Source organism: Lissotriton helveticus, chromosome 12, assembly GCF_964261635.1.
Source record: "Lissotriton helveticus chromosome 12, aLisHel1.1, whole genome shotgun sequence".
NCBI classification, from domain to species: Eukaryota; Metazoa; Chordata; class Amphibia; order Caudata; family Salamandridae; genus Lissotriton; species Lissotriton helveticus.
The window spans coordinates 21,755,962-21,773,132 of NC_136073.1; the positions used below are offsets into that span (position 1 = coordinate 21,755,962).

Consider the following 17,171-nt stretch of genomic DNA (forward strand, 5'->3'; position numbering starts at 1 on the left):
AAACCCATCAACACACAACATAACACAACAAACTCATAAACACGCAACATAGCACAACAAACTCATGAACTTGCAACCTAGCAAAACAAACTCGACACCCAACATACCACAAGAAACCCACCAACACGCAACATAGCACAACAAACCAACCAACATGCAACATCGCACAACAAACTCACCAAAACGCAACATAGCACAACAAACTCAATCGTTTAAATCAACAACAACCTTTCCTTTGCATACTTATGTGTAACAAACCATCCAAGTGCATATCGGACAACGCAACGATTATTTTAAACTTATAATGAAAACTCCATAGATGAGTTATTGACAATCAAAAGAAATTTATTGGAAACAATTAATTTCAGGAAAGAAAAGCAAAATAAATAGCTTAAACACTGTACTCGAATTGAATGTTGAGTGATCTCTAAAATAAAAAGTAAAAACCAGTGACATCAATCAGCATGTGTTTACGAATTACCAGAGGTTCACGTCACACCTACACGGGAGCTCTGGTCTGCACATGCCAATGCACATACATGTCCATCATTAAAATTTTATTTACCCGCGTGCAGCACCTGGGGCCCGTTATAGCTACCCTCACCTGTACCCTACCTCTAAAGGACCCGCCTTTGTTCCTTGCGTATATTTTTTCTTTTCATGAAATAAAACTGGACGAGATGAGGCTAGAACTAGCGGGCTCAGTGGTGACCGGTCTCAAAATCTGTTTATGATCTTTGACTGGTACCTTTAGGACCAGGTCCACCTGAAGGATGAAGACAGTGCATGAGGCGGTGAAGACAACGGCCACAGATCTTGCTTCAGGAAGACAGACCTGTGGTGTAATAATATCCCAGATTCAGAAGTGTGTTAGCAGAACTTACGTCAGGTGTGGGATTGGTTGTCTCTACTAAGAGTGTCTAGAGGCACACGGGCCCACGTGTTTCTTGGGACAGCATGAGAGACATACATTTAGCTGTCAAACATTAACAGGGATATTACATTTGGCGACGAGGAAGGGATAACATTCAAGTGAAATACTTGTAACAATACCAATGCCTACAGCGAGAGGAAATAACCCAACTCCAACAGTTTGACACATCTTAGTGAAATAAAACCACACAATGACAATTCAATAGGAGGAAGTGGATTAAGGGAAAACATCACCACGAAAGAAAACTGAGTTATGAACCGGTTCTGCAGCAAAACTTGATATATCAACTGACCTTAAAGTAGTGAACGAAATATAAGGTAATGGATATACAAATAATCACTCAAGATAAAAATGAATAATTGACTGAGACAGTGCATATGTAAATGCAAGAAGTGTGGAACAAAAATGACTGTTTCTCCTCCTCGTCATTCAATCTGTCACTGCTGTTCCCCCTAAAACCCAGAATCCAATTTTTTGTGGTCCTTCCTCCTCCTTAATGCCAGAGTGTCATAAATAACCCTGAAAAGTAGGCTGGCATCCGATTGGCGCATAGAGCGCATGGCGGTGATGTCCTCAGTGACATCATCTGCATTGTCTCCTCCCATTGGTGAAACATGGAAAAAGCTCCAGCCTTGCATGGCTCTCCAAGATTCTCTTGGGCATCGAGAACAACTCCTTCTCGCACCGTACCCCGTGTCCTCACTGCGGCCCTGCTGGATAAAAATTGTTAAAATAATTAAAAAAAATATATATATAACACTTTTTTTTACTAAAAGGCTCTGCTGTGCTACGGGGTTGTAATTTGGCACAATATCCCAGGTTGTATTCGCCCAGTTTAAATGTGAAACCAATGGGGTTCGAATTCACGAAAGCATTTATGGTTGTCGGAAATACTACTGTTTTACTTACTCGTGCCCGCCTTTGTGAACTGGCCCCAAAACATTCAACCCCCTATTATTAAAAGTGCTAAGAGGGCTCATTCCTTTCTATATGTGCTAATTATATATGAATATTCCCCGAATAGACTCCCTAGAATGTACTGATTATTTTCCAGACATATCTTCTCAAAATTGTAGACTCCCATGTTCCCGACCCGGCATTCATATCCCCCTACAGACATTTTAACATGCAAATTATTTCTGAATCCAGCCAAACTCACTCCCCACACATGTTAGGTCAGTTTTACCTAGACAAATGTATGGGGGGTGTATTTTTGCAATATATGTGATTCAGGTTGATGTGCAAAGGGAAAATGCTTGAGCAATGCTTTTGTAGGCTTGTTATTGCTATACATATTATGGGCCCCTTTAGAGGTGCCCCTACTCTTAACTTGTCTAGCTCCTATACTCACGCCTAGCCAAGGAGTAGTAACTATTTTATCATACACCCTACTTGCTAGATACTACAAGGCTGTACAGGCAGTTTACAATCAGAATGTGAAGACTGGAATTTCAGTGCGCCAAAATGTCGACAGCCGGAATATGGTAAAGGAAAATATATATAGGTAACGAAAATGTTACTATTCTAAACTTTACATTTACGTAAGTTGACAATTTTTTTTATAAGCCTGAAAATTATGAGTCGAAACCCACTGCCATTTGATTGAATGGTTTTTACTTACACTTTACTCTATCCTTGATTAATACACCCAAAAGATTAGCAATAAGAGAACCGTCAACGTTTCCGTGCCGAAGAGGCGCGCACTTTTTGGACGACCACTTCCATTGTGTAACAGCAACTCCATCTGCTGAACTCTCCGTTGATATTCATTGCTGTGGAAAAACAGAAATGGAATCACTCCACACCCTATGAAACAAGGACTACAAGTTCAGTCTATTAACCAAAATTCTGTCAGGGCAAGTATACATGGGTAATTACACATTTCCTGTGCTTTACTTCACATATGTGTACCTCGACTATGTATATAAGCTATGGAGAAATGGAGGTAAGAAGAGTGAATCTCTACTTCTCTATACGTACTTACCATCACAATTTGGACCTCGATATTCGGGTCTCTGTATTTTTACTCCAAAAATGTTTGTCCTCAATTTTCTGGCATAGAACATACACTGACCCTCATAAATTTATAGAAGATTAGATTCTAGAGCAATTAAAGCCGCGGCTAGCTGGAAACATTTATTTACCAAGATTAAAGGGGTCAAATGGATAGATTTATTGTTGAATGGGATTAGAACTTGAATCTGGTAACTAGCGACTGTAGTCTGGTTGCAGGGTTGTCCTTCTCCCTCCAGCTCTATATCCGCAGAGGTTTACTCCACGGATACTACTATTCATGATCGGTGGGACTTCAAGACAGATATTTTAATTATCTATCAAAGAATTAGGCGGCTGCCTGGATTGTCAATGAACGTGTAGGTCTGGTCTGCTGCTGTGACAGACAACAGCATCCTGGTGTAGCGTCTTCAACAGAAAGGATTCGGTGACAGCACCCTGGTCCAGCGTCTTCAACGGAAAGGATTCGGTGACAGCATCCTGGTCCAGCGTCTTCAACAGAAAGGATTTGGTGACAGCATCCTGGTCCAGCGTCTTCAACAGAAAGGATTCGGTGACAGCACCCTGGTCGAGCGTCTTCAACAGAAATGATTCGGTGACAGCATCCTGGTGTAGCGTCTTCAACAGAAAGGATTCGGTGACAGCATCCTGGTCTAGCGTCTTCAACAGTAAGGATTCGGTGACAGCATCCTGATCCAGTGTCTTCAACAGTAAGGATCGGTGACAGCATCCTGGTCTAGCATCTTCAACAGAAAGGATTCGGTGACAGCATCCTGGTCGAGCGTGTACAATAGAAAGGATTCGGTGACAGCATCCTGGTCTAGCAACTTCAACAGAAGGAATTCGGTGTCAGCACCCTGGTCGAGCGTCTTCAACAGAATGGATTCGGTGACAGCACCCTGGTCGAGCGTCTTCAAAAGAATGGATTCGGTGACGGCATCCTGGTCGAGCATCTTCAACCGAAAGGATTCGGTGACGGCATCCTGTTCTAGCCTTGACGCACACTGTGGCTAAGTTGCGCAAGATAAGATCCGTTTCATTCATAGCATCTTCAACAGGAAGGATTCGGTGACAGCATCCTGGTATAGCGTCTTCAACAGAAATGATTTGTTGACAGCATCCTGGTCCGGCGTCTTCAACAGAAAGGATTTGGTGACAGCATCCTGATCCAGTGTCTTCAACAGTAAGGATTCGGTGACAACATCTGGTCTGGCATCTTCAACAGAAAGGATTCGGTGACCGCATTCTGGTCGAGCGTCTTCAATAGAAAGGATTCCGTGACAGCATCCTGGTCTAGCGTCATCAACAGAAAGGATTCGGTGACGGCACCCTGGTCGAGCATCTTCAACAGAAAGGATTCGGTGACCGCATCCTGGTCGAGCGTCTTCAACAGAAAGGATTCGGTGACGGCATCCTGTTCTAGCGTCTTCAACAGGAAGGATTCGATGACAGCATCCTGGTGTAGCATCTTCAACAGTAAGGATTCGGTGACAGCATCCTGGTGTAGCGTCTTCAACATAAAGGATTCAGTGACAGCATCCTGGTGTAGCGTCTTCAACAGAAAGGATTCGGTGACAGCATCCTGGTGTCGCGTCTTCAACAGAAATGATTCAGTGACAGCATCCTTGTCTAGCGTCTTCAACAGTAAGGATTCGGTGACAGCATCCTGATCCAGTGTCTTCTACAGTAAGGATTCCGTGACAGCATCCTGGTTGAGCATCTTCAATAGAAAGGATTCCGTGACAGCATCCTGGTCTAGCATCTTCAAAAGGAAGGATTCAGTGACAGCACCCTGGTCGAGCGTTTTCAACAGAATGGATTCGGTGACAGCATCCTGGTCGAGCGTCTTCAACAGAAAGGATTCGGTGACGGCATCCTGTTCTAGTGTCTTCACCAGAAAGGATTCGGTGAAAGCATCCGGGTATAGCGTCTTCAACAGAAAGGATTTGGTGACAGCATACTGGCCCGGCGTCTTCAAGAGAAAGGATTTGGTGACAGCATACTGGTCCGGCGTCTTCAAGAGAAAGGATTTGGTGACAGCATCCTCATCCAGTGTCTTCAACAGAAAGGATTCGGTAACAGCATTCTGGTCGAGCGTCTTCAATAGAAAGGATTCCCTGACAGCATCCTGGTCTAGCGTCATCAACAGAAAGGATTTGGTGACAGCACCCTGATCGAGCGTCTTCAACAGAAGTGACAGCATCCTGGTGTAGCGTCTTCAACAGTAAGGATTCGGTGACAGCATCCTGGTCCAGCGTCTTTAACAGAAAGGATTCAGTGACATCATCCTGGTCCAGCGTCTTCAACAGAAAGGATTCGGTGACAGCATCCTGGTCCAGCGTCTTCAACAGAAAGGATTCGGTGACAGCATCCTGGTCCAGCGTCTTCAACAGAAAGGATTCGGTGGCAGCATCCTGGTCCAGCGTCTTCAACATAAAGGATTCAGTGAAAGCATCCTGGTCTAGCGTCTTCGGTGACAGCATCCTGGTCTAGCGTCTTCAACAGAAAGGATTCGGTGACGGCATCCTGGTCCAGCGTCTTCAACAGAAAGGATTCAATGAAAGCATCCTGGTCTAGCGTCTTCGGTGACAGCATCCTGGTGTAGCGTCTTCAACAGAAAGGATTCAGTGACAGCATCCTGGTCGAGCGTCTTCAACAGAAAGGATTCGGTGACAGCATCCTGGTGTAGCGTCTTCAACAGAAATGATTCAGTGACAGCATCCTTGTCTAGCGTCTTCAACAGTAAGGATTCAGTGACAGCATCCTGATCCAGTGTCTTCTACAGGAAGGATTCCGTGACAGCATCCTGGTCTAGCATCTTCAACAGAAAGGATTCGGTGACAGCATCCTGGTCGAGCGTCTTCAACAGAAAGGATTCAGTGACGGCATCCTGTTCTAGCGTCTTCAACAGAAAGGATTCGGTGAAAGCATCCTGGTATAGCGTCGTCAACAGTAAGGAGTCATTGACAGCATCCTGGTGTAGCGTCTTCAACAGAAAGGATTCGGTGTCAGCATCCTGGTCTAAACAAAAAGGACTCGGTGAAAGCATCCGGGTATAGCGTCTTCAACAGAAAGGATTTGGTGACAGCATACTGGTCCGGCGTCTTCAAGAGAAAGGATTTGGTGACAGCATCCTCATCCAGTGTGTTCAACAGTAAGGGTTTGGTGACACCATCTGTTCTGGCATCTTCAACAGAAAGGATTCGGTGACAGCATTCTGGTCGAGCGTCTTCAATAGAAAGGATTCCCTGACAGCATCCTGGTCTAGCGTCATCAACAGAAAGGATTTGGTGACAGCACCCTGGTCGAGCGTCTTCAACAGAAGTGACAGCATCCTGGTGTAGCGTCTTCAACAGAAAGGATTTAGTGACAGCATCCTGTTCTAGCGTCTTCAACAGGAAGGATTCGATGACAGCATCCTGGTGTAGCGTCTTCAACAGTAAGGATTCGGTGACAGCATCCTGGTCCCGCGTCTTCAACAGAAAGGATTCAGTGACAGCATCCTGGTCCAAAGTCTACAACGGAAAGGATTCGGTGACAGCATCCTGTTCTAGCGTCTTCAACAGGAAGGATTCGATGACAGCATCCTGGTGTAGCGTCTTCAACAGTAAGGATTCGGTGACAGCATCCTGGTCCCGCGTCTTCAACGGAAAGGATTCAGTGAAAGCATCCTGGTCCAAAGTCTACAACGGAAAGGATTCGGTGACAGCGTCCTGGTCCAGCGTCTTCAACAGAAAGGATTTGGTGAATGGAGTTCACATGCCTAGGAACAGCATTGTTAATGAGCCTCTATAGGGGTGCTATCCTTCAGAGCCACAGCATGCATAGATATAAAGATAATTTTTGCTGGCTTTGGCAGATTTCTTGAAAGTTTGTAAAGTAAGGAGAACAAGTATTGGCAAGGCCAATGCACCTGGCCTTGGCAAGCTGGTGCGATTGCTGCTATTTCAAAACCTCAAGGAAAGGAACCTTCTAGAATGCTTCTTGTTAGTGATCAATAGAGATGCTGGACTGGGTATAGACAGCTGTTTGTTTCCCTCCGGTGGACGCCCACTTTATTGCCAGTGGATCCTCGTTATTATTTTGAAAATTTGCAAACTATGTTGCATACAACTGCTGTGCGCAGGTGACTTGTTGGCCATTGATAGTGTAAGCGGGATCGTGCAATCATCGTTCAACCCGTGTCCCTGAAGCTTGTTGTGTGGAGACACCCCTGAAAAGTGAGTGACCAATTTATATCCCTCAGTTGTGATACCACAAGTGTTCCACAAATAAAAATATACCCACTGAGGCCAAAGTGGGCTGCAAGACGTAAGCCAGGCTGAGACTGTCGAAGTCTTCATCGATGTAAGCCTCCGCTTCTCTTGAGGCATCACCCTCTCACACATGGGTCACAGACTTTGTCTCATGAAGCTGACCACATCCACTCTAATTTTATTTTCCTTTGCATTCTGGTACTTGCAGTCCAGGATTTACAATAAGAGGACCAAACTGCAAGACCCAGAATGCAATGATCACAAAGGTCCTGGTGAGCTACTGACATCAAACATGGAAAACTTGAGTTCTCCTGCTCCCTGTATACGCTTCTCTGGAGGTCTCTCACATCACATGCAGGGGGTCGCGGCCCACCTGTGCACCACTGCCCGCTGCCACCCTTGCACCTACTTCTGCCTCTGCAACTCCTCCTTAATGCTCTTCACTTCGCGAAGCTCCTCTGCGGTGGATGAGAGGTTCTTTTTCCAGCTCAGCAGGTCATCTAGTAAAGAAATATAGAGAGAGCATAAGAAAAGTTATTATGTCATTAATATATTATTATTAATGTTAGGCTCTTGTGTTGCACAAACGATGATCTAACTTGTCTCCTGCAGTTGAATTCAGATGCTTCTTTCTAATTTGTAGATTATTGTAAGGGTGGGCGGAGCAGGTATTCTGCTTCTACGCGAAGTTCCACAGAGTTGGAAAACAACTCCGTGGAACTTCGCTCCGCTCCGCTCCATCCTAAAGTAATTATAAAGTAATGGAAAAGGCACTTACCTGCCGGGCTGCCTCCTCGCCATGGCTGCTCTCCTTCCTCGTCCTCTCCATCCTTCTTCTTAAGATATCCACTACGTTGCACGTGGCTAGACGTAGAATGTAGGGGCTATCAGAGAAGAAGGACGGCGAGGAGAAGGAAGTAGAGTGGCTATGGCGAGGAGGAGGCAGCCACGGAAGGTAAGTGCCTTATTTTAAAAACGTTATAATTACTTTGGGAGGGTGGCGGGCCGGGTAACCTCACTCCACCTCATATTTTTGCTTAAACTCCTCGTTAGCAACGGAATGCGCAGTAGGCAAAACTAAGCTGGCTGAGTGTAGTTACCCGCCCAGGCTTAATTATTAGCGATTATATGCCTTTGGATGGATTTTGTTTCGTTAGGAGTTCCGTAGAGTGCGGACATATTACCTCCCAGCCGCCTCAAAGCGCTGCGGTGCCTCTCAGCCTCAGCACTCGTCTCCACTTGACCCCTCTGGCTCTACAGATTTCCAGTCAGTGGATGGTGACATTATCATTTATATAGCGCTTCATACCCCTGATGAGGCACCAAAGCGCCTTGGCACATGGGCAGTACCCTATTCAGTGGCCTGTGTGTGGTGGGAAGGGTGTGAGTGGGTGGTGTGGCCTGTGTGTGGTGGGAGGGTGTGTACTGCTGGTGTGGCCTGTGTGGGAAGTTTTTCTAGGTCATCTATGGTCACGAAGCTGAGCCTATGGGTGCAGTGAGACAAATCACAGCAAGTGATGGGCGCGCGTGTGACGGTGTCTACCACCCTCACCAGGAAGGCTTCGCTCTGTTCTTGGGAGCGTGTGCCCGAGTCATCTATCGTTTCTTCGGTAAACGTCGTTTACAACGCGGTGTTTACACCGCACGACCTTTACCACGCTGCCATTACAACGCAAGTCGTTACTACGACTTGCGATGGATGGCGCTGTTGGTTAAGGAATATTGTAATTTTATATTCCAACACCTTCCCTACTGTTACGTGGACTGGTGTTGGAATATAAAATTATAATATTCCTCAATCTGCGCCCTCCAACGCAAGTCGTTGTAATGACTTGCGTTGTAATAACCGGGTTGTTAAGTACCGCGATCTAAAAGATCGCGTTGTACTGACATACATCCCGTTTCTTCTGTCCTTGGGCAGTCTCTCAGTAAGGCCATTCCTTCATCCTCTGCTGGCAAAGAGTCAGGCCCTTGCTCCCTTCTGAACCCAAGAGGGTCTCAGATGGTCCTTAGCACAGGGGATTTCATCATTTTGCTGTCTGTAGAAAGAAGTAGGTTCCACCGATGAGCGCCTTCTTGTTCGATGGGACAGTCGGGAGAAGAGCAAGTATCGAGGGTTGGGTGAGAGGTCTTTAGTGGATCAAACAAGTGCATTCCTCCTTTTAATTGGTCCTTCGGGATCATGTTCGTGCTATCTAAAATTTTATAAATAAATAAATACCAGGAGCTCAGGGGCTGAGGAACCACCCCAGCCACTGGTCAGCAGTTTGAACTGGTTTCTTTATGTTCGAGGCATGTGGGCTGCTGAATTCATATCTGTGCATAGATCGCCGCCTAGTGTTGGGTCCGGATGATTGCACCTTGTTGTCCTGGAAGAGTCTTCGAAGTATCACGAGATAGGTGACTCCTCCCCTGGACTACAGTGCGCATGGGCGTCTTCTCAATCTCAGATTTTTTTTTTCCGCCATTGGGTTCGGATGTTATTCCAACTTTCTAAAGGCCAAAAGGCCTTAGACTTCGACGGTATTGTTCTCGCTCGCTGATTATTAACTCGATCGAACTTTTCAACTCGAACCGGTCGTCGACGCGGGCCGTTGGGCCTTTACGACGCCACGTGGGCCTGCTGTCGATGGAAAGGAGCCCGTTCAAAAGGTGTCCACAATGCCACTCCAAGTTCCCGCATACTGACAAACACTCAGTATGCAACAAGTGCCTATCACCAGACCATAAGGAAGAAACCTGCCCAGCTTGTGCCCAATTCCAGTCGAAGAAAACCATCCGGATTCGACGGGCCGCTAGGCAAGAGATGCAGCGACAGGCACCGGAACCAGACAACATCTTCGATGATGACCAAGAACTACCGGAAGCTCCAGATTCGGACCTAGAGATCATCACCGTCGAGGACTACTCGGACTCCGATGACGAGATCCCACCGGGGCAAATCGTGAGTACACTGCCACCGACACCGATTAGCCCGTTACTGACGGCTCCGGTTGAGTCATCGCCAAAAGGCCTTAGCCAAGATCCAAAGAAACATTTGCCAGCCCCGCCATCCGGCTCAGCTCCGAAACCAAAGATAAAGCCTTCAGAGACCCCAGGGCCAAGTAACGTGATCCCAAAAAAGGTTCTCGAACACAAGAAGGTCGTCGACCCGAGGGGCGTCGAACCGATAAATGCTGTACAGCCTAAAGGCGTCGAGCCGAAGAAGGCCGTCGACCCAAAGGGCGCTGATCCAAAGAAGGGCGTCAAGCCTAAAGGCGCCGACCATAAAAAGGCCGACGAGCCAAAGAAGCCCACAGGGCCGAAGGGCGTCGACCCGAAAAAGGCCGTCGTCCTAAAAAAGCCTGCTGTGCCGAAGGTCGCCGAACCAAAGAAGGGCGCCAACGTAAAGCGTGCTCCATCGAAGCCTGTAACCCAGACGGAGAAGGCTATCGAAACAAAGTCAAGTGCTCCAAAAAGACTGGTCGATCCAAAAGAAACTATCGACTCGGCAAAGGACAGTCAACCGAAAAAACCTGTCGAGCACAAGAAGCGGGTCGAACCGAACAACCCGGTCGATCGAAATCACTCGTTCACCCGAAGACAGGGTCCGAGCCGAAAAAGACCAAAAAGGCACCAAAAGCCGTCGATACAGAAGGGGAAATCGACCCAGAGGTGATAGTCGATCCAAAACAGACTACGCCAAAAAAGCCAAGGACACAACCATGGACAGTGGAAGAAGAACTCTTCCATCCGGATCCATCAGACGACCAGGCAAAAATATATATTAATCCTGACACTGGTAAAGTCACAATCCTACACAGGAAGAAGAGACCAGTGGACACAGACTCTCTTTCCCCCATTCCTCTGAAGAAAAAGGACTTTGGGACTTCTCCCTTTAGACCCTTCATTCCTTTCTATCCCACTGTGCCTACTACTCCTTTTGCTCCTTACTCTCCTTCTCACCATGGGGACAATGAGGGCGACACAGGGGAAGATCCTTATTATTATCCACAGGATCCTAACGCCCATAATGAACCATGGGAAGAGCCAACTGACCCATATGACACACATCCCATCTCTGACGTCCCCTCATACCCAACAAAGCCGTCACCTACTGACAAAACCATTGTCTTAAACCGGCTGATAGACAGGGCAGCGCAGTACCACAACGTAGACATGCACAATGACCCTATAGACGAAGACTTCTTATTTGACACTTTCCCTACTTCAGAGAAAAATGTAAGAACACTTCCTATGCTAAAGGGGGTGTTAAAACACGCGCCTGATATATTTAAAGATACAGCCAGAGCACGCGTAATCAATCCCAGGATTGAAAAGAAATATAGAGCAGCCCCTACAGACCCTACCTATATCAGAGGTCAGTTACCATTAGACTCACTAGTAGTGGCTAATGCACGCAAAAGGGCCAACTCACAAACAACAGGGGAGGCTCCTCCTCCTGATAAAGAGTCCAAGATACTAGAGGCCTCTGGTAAAAGGGTAGCATCACAGGCCTCCAATTCATGGAGAATTGCGTATACACAAGCTCTGCTAGCTCGTTACGACAGGGCACACTATGATCAGCTTGAAGGCTTAATGCAACACCTGCCTGAGCCTTTTAAAGCCCAAGCTAATGACCTCATACAGGTGGGAAAATGTATTACAAACGCCTCCATCAAATGTGCGCTTGACGCAGCCGACACTGCAGCCAGGTCTATTAACACTACCGTTTTACTACGACGACACGCATGGCTGCGTATTTCGGGCTTTAAGAACGAGGTGCAGTCCACCATTCATTTTTTTTTTTTCCAAGACCTTTATTGCAAATACGTGCTCATACACAGCAGTGTGCCCACAACCCTGTATAGGGCCGGCTGCTACCAAATCAACAGTTAGCAATTAGAAGCACATATCAGATGACATCAGGCGAGCACATACAAAGATCGCAGAGGGCAATAATATGTCACAATCCAAACCTAGGCCATCCTCCGCAGCCGTATCTCGCTCATCATAGATAGGTCTTATTTTACAGTTTTTATAACCCACAGGAACAACCCCCAACCCCCCAGCCCAAACATTCCCGGTCCCCGGTCACAGTAAAAGTCCAGTACAGGAGTACAGAATGGTAGATTAACACAGAAGGTACGTAAGACATCATCAGTAGTCGAGCAAGCTGTGCAGCCTCGGACACATAACCCCGCATGAGTTCTCAGACAGTGGGTGAACACCATCAAGCCAACTGAACAAGACAGCCCTTCCGTACGGTGCACATACATCAAATAGGAAGGACAACTCACCCCCGGCAGCGTAACCATTCAGTCAGGTAAGCACTCAAGCTCTCCATCTCCCGGCAACTGACCCTCGCCCTCATCGTCGGAAGCATCATCGCCCGCCAGTGACAGCATGTATGCAGTGTATGGAGCCCAAACGTCGCGCGGACGCGACCTCACCGGCAGATTTTCAGCATAGCAAGTCAATTGGTCCCTGCAGTAGGCCATATCTCTCAGCCACAACTGGACATCAGGCGCCCGCCTTCCACCCCACACCATAGCCACCCTCCGCTTGGCAAGTTGCAATGCCAGGACAATCAACCTCCGTTCCGTACTAGGCACACCGGAGGCGAGCCCAAGTAAGCACAGGCGTATATCCACCTCAACCTCCGTATTCACCATCTTAGTCAGTGCCTCAGTCACAGCCACCCAGAATTCATACACTCGTGCACACCCCCATGCCAAATGCACGAAATCCGCATCATCTCCTCCGCACCGGACACATTGAGCAGAGTCGCGTAGCCCATACCTAGCTCGCTGCGTAGGTGTATAATACCATTGATGTAGAAATTTAAAATGCAAGAGGCGAAAATTGCCGTTGGCCACATACCCCCCAGTCATGGAGCAGCATTCAGTCCATTCATCATCTGTTAATGGCTCTGGCAGACATTTATCCCATCTGGCCCTAGCTAGTACAGCACCCCATCCTTCGTCTTCCTGAGCAGCTCGGTATAATCTGGAAAGCAATTTAACCCTGTCAGTCGCGGTGTAGAGTAACTGCAAGGCCCCCAATGTTAAAGGTTCCTCCGGATATGTAGGGTATAAGGAGCGTATAGCCGCCCGAAGTCTGACATAAAGGAAAGTGGCCATGACCACATTTGTGGACCGCTCCGTCACAGCCTGTAACGAGAGGAACGTGGCCCCTGGGAAGAGATCCCCCATATTGTGTAGTCCAGCTCCCTGAAGGATCTGCAGACCACCGACTTCACCCGACACCGATATGTCCGAATGGTATAATAGCGGCATGCTTGGAGCATATAACTGCAACCTGCCCGCTCTCCTACCAAGCTCCCGCCACGCATTAGCCGTGGAGCGCACAGTGTCCACCTCGCCCTTTTCGAACACTGAGTGATTGTTACCCATCATAGCTCTCAGTGGGTATGGGAGAACAGAGCTGGCCTCAAGCGCCACATGCTGGGTGTACGGGGGCGCAGATACCCAATATGCAGCAAAATGCGCTTGCGCACACAGATAATATAACTTCATATCCGGCACAGCGTAACCTCCTAAAGTGTATGGTTTAGTCAGCACATCCCATGACACTCGTGGCTTTTTTCCAGCCCAGGTTAACGTGGTCAGCAAGGATCTCAGCCTGGCAAAGAAGTGTGACGTCAGCGTAAGTGGTATGTTAACAAAAAGATACAAAAATTTCGGTAGCACAACCATTTTAATTAAAGACACCCGATCGGCGCGGGTGAGAGGGAGCTTAGTCCATCGAGCCACCTGATCCTCCAGCTTGGAGATAGCCACGCCATAGTTGGCTCTAATGACTTCTTGACTATCTCGATGAATCCAGATCCCAAGGTAGCGCACCGAGTCCTCCGCCCATTCTAGTGGAAATTCCAAGGGAAAAGGAAGGGTAACATCAGTGAGAGGCAGCATAACAGACTTATCCCAGTTGATGGTCAGTCCCGAGTGGCGGCCAAACCGTATGAACTCTCTAAGGATAGGTTCAAGATGGCGAGCAGGCTCGCGCACATAAAGAACCATGTCATCGGCATACATGGACACAGCCAGCGAGCGAAGGGGGAACTTTAGTGCCGCGTCAGCATACCGTTGCCTTAAAATACAGGCCAGGGGCTCCATCACAATGGCGAACAGCAAAGGCGAGAGAGGGCATCCCTGCCGAGGGCCCCTCTGTACCGAGAACGAGTTTGAGACGTGTCCGTTAACCCTCACCCGTGCTATAGGGTTAGTATAGAGAAGAGTCACCAACGATGTGAAAAAGAATGGCACCCCCATCCGGTGCAAAATGGCTATCATATACCGCCATGCGACTGAGTCGAAGGCCTTCGCGGCGTCAAGCATGACAGCCACCGCTGCCAACTCCGGTTTGAGCAAATGTAATACAGCAAAAAGAGCCCTGAGATTGTGGGCGGTAGACCGGAACGGCACAAACCCCGATTGATCAGGTAGTACCATTACCGGGAGAAGCAGTTTCAGCCTAGTAGCGAGCACCTTGGCTATGATTTTAACGTCCGTGTTCATGAGGGAGAGAGGCCGGTACGAGTCACACTGGTTAGAAGGTTTCCCGGGCTTCGGCAATGCAACTAGAAGCGCCTCTCTCATCGTAGTTGGAAACTGGCCCTGCTCTACAGCCTCTTCCAGCACCATCGCCAGGTGCGGGAGCAGAAGATCGACATACTCTTTATAAAATTCGGACGGCAAACCCTCTGTGCCTGCAGCTTTTCCATTAGGAAGCGCAGCTATCGCCTCCCGAAACTCCTCCACCGTAATGTGGTGCATTAGAAATTCCTGCTGTCCCCTCGAAAGCCAAACCAGAGCTTTGTCCTCAAAATATCGATCTATTTCCTCCTCTGACGCCGTTTCCCGACGCTCATACATACTTTCATAATATTTCGCAAAGCAGCCCAGAATGCCCGGCGTGTCTGTCACAACCTCCACCCCATCCACTATTTCCTGCACCGTGCAATGCTTGGCCCAAGGCTCTCGTATGCGATCCGCCAGGCCTTTCCCCGGTCTGCCCCCTTCACCATAATACCGCGCCCTGGTATGCTTGGATAAGAACTTCACCTCCTGATCAGCTAGTTCGTTGTACTCAGAGACTTTCGACCTAATGTCTGCTAACAAGGCTTCCCCAGGGCAGTCCTCCAATTGGCGCTCAAGTGTCAACAGGTCCCTTTCCAACCTAGACATGGAACCTCTTAGCGATGTCAGGACCCCAGATTGAAGACCAATGCACGCCCCACGGATAGTCACCTTAAAGGCCTCCCACACCGTGCATGCACTATCAACCGTGCCAACATTTTTGTCGAAGAATTCCTCAATAAGAGTCCTGAGCCGCTCGCGCAACACCTGATCAGTCAATGTTCCCGGCGACAGGCGCCAAGTGAATGGAGCAGGCGTGCACGTCGGTATACTCAACACCAAGCGGACCGGCGCATGATCGGATAGCGTGCGCGGCATATGATCAACATCCATAACCCAACCACAGACATCCCGAGTCACCAACCAGCAATCCAATCTCGACCACGTATCATGAGCTGACGTATAGCAAGTACCTTCTCTCCTACCCGGGTGCCTCAGCCGCCACACATCCACCAGTCCAAGTCCGTCCATTCCCTCATGCACCTCAGCAGCCGCTTTCTTTCGTACGGAGGGCTTGTCTTGTTTCCTGTCCATCTCCCCATCCAGTACAATATTAAAATCCCCCCCGCAAAGCACAGCCGATTGTGGTAACATGTAGACCTTATTCCATAGTGCAACATAAAAATCAGGATCGTCAACATTTGGTCCATAAACATTAGGAAGCGTGACAGGGGTTCCATACAAGTTGCCATGCACTATAATATAGCGACCCTCCTTGTCAACACCCCCATGCAGTTTAACAAACGGGACAGATTTTTTAATCAGAATCATCACACCACGTGCGTAAGAGGAGTAATTCGATGCCGATCTAAATCCCGCCCATCTACGACCCACAGTCTCTGCAGCCCTACCCCCCAAATGCGTCTCTTGAAGGAAAGCAACTTGTGCACCATGTCTGTCTAGAAATGCCAACATTTGCCTAGTCTTTTGAGGGCGATTCAACCCTCTCACATTCCAAGTAACGCATGTAATTTTACCCCCCCCCGGCCATCCATCCAGATCAAATATTTGTCCCAAAGGCTGTAAATCCACCCCACCAGGCCACATTGAGCATAGCTCACACAACCATGCCTTCCATGAGGTCCAGTAAGTAGAGTCACCCTTCCCATGCACAGTAGCGCCCAGTAGCCACCCAACCCCTGCACAGCCCTCACACACCTCCCATCATTTTCAAGAAAAGACTGCGACCGTACCCAGGAAAACCCAAAAAACCCCGTCCCCCCTCCACCCACTTCAGCAACCCCAACCTGCCAAAGCTGACCCTGCCCCCCTCCCCTAGCCACCCCAACCATGCATACATAAGTGTGTGGGGATCTCCCATGTGTGGGGACGCAGTGGCGCACAACCCCCGCCAGAAATCTGACGAGAGAGCGGACCGCGCAAGCAATTAGAACATCCCGCCCCTCCCCCCCAACCCTCAGAGCCTCAAGGATCACTGCAAATCTCAGCCGCCTGACGTAGTCAGTAAAGGAAATGACTCTCCCAACGCCAGCACATCAGATCCATCGGTACGCCAATATCTAGGAGCTATCCAGCAGTTACATAACAGTCACACAACTCCATATGTGCAGGTGCCACTGTGCACAACCCGCTCACCAATCCGGGCGTAGGAGCCCCTAGTAAGTAGGGAACCAATCGACATCCGCCCCACAATTGAAGCACAGTACAGCAGTACGCCAGTATCAAAGGGCAAGCTAGCAGCTATACAACAGTTCCACAGCCCCAGTCCCATGAGCGCGTCCGTGCACATCCCAAGTATCATTCTGGGCTCAGCTGCCCCGCGCAAGGAGTGATGCAATCGCCATCTGCCCCTCAAGTGAAACACCC

General features: G+C 48.4%; 1 protein-coding gene across 1 annotated transcript in view; it reads right to left on the reverse strand.

The window, feature by feature from the left end:
• Positions 1–327: 327 nt before the first annotated feature.
• The window catches only part of LOC144799546 (uncharacterized), a 32,244-nt gene continuing 15,400 nt past the window's right edge, over positions 328–17,171 (reverse strand). The window contains exons 3-5 of the mRNA XM_078670913.1: positions 7,613–7,703; positions 2,556–2,706; positions 328–1,644 (exon numbers count right to left, since the gene is read on the reverse strand). Coding sequence (XP_078527039.1) covers positions 2,574–2,706; positions 7,613–7,703 — 224 coding nt within the window. The 3' untranslated portion in view covers positions 328–1,644; positions 2,556–2,573. The remainder of the gene's footprint in view (positions 1,645–2,555; positions 2,707–7,612; positions 7,704–17,171) is intronic.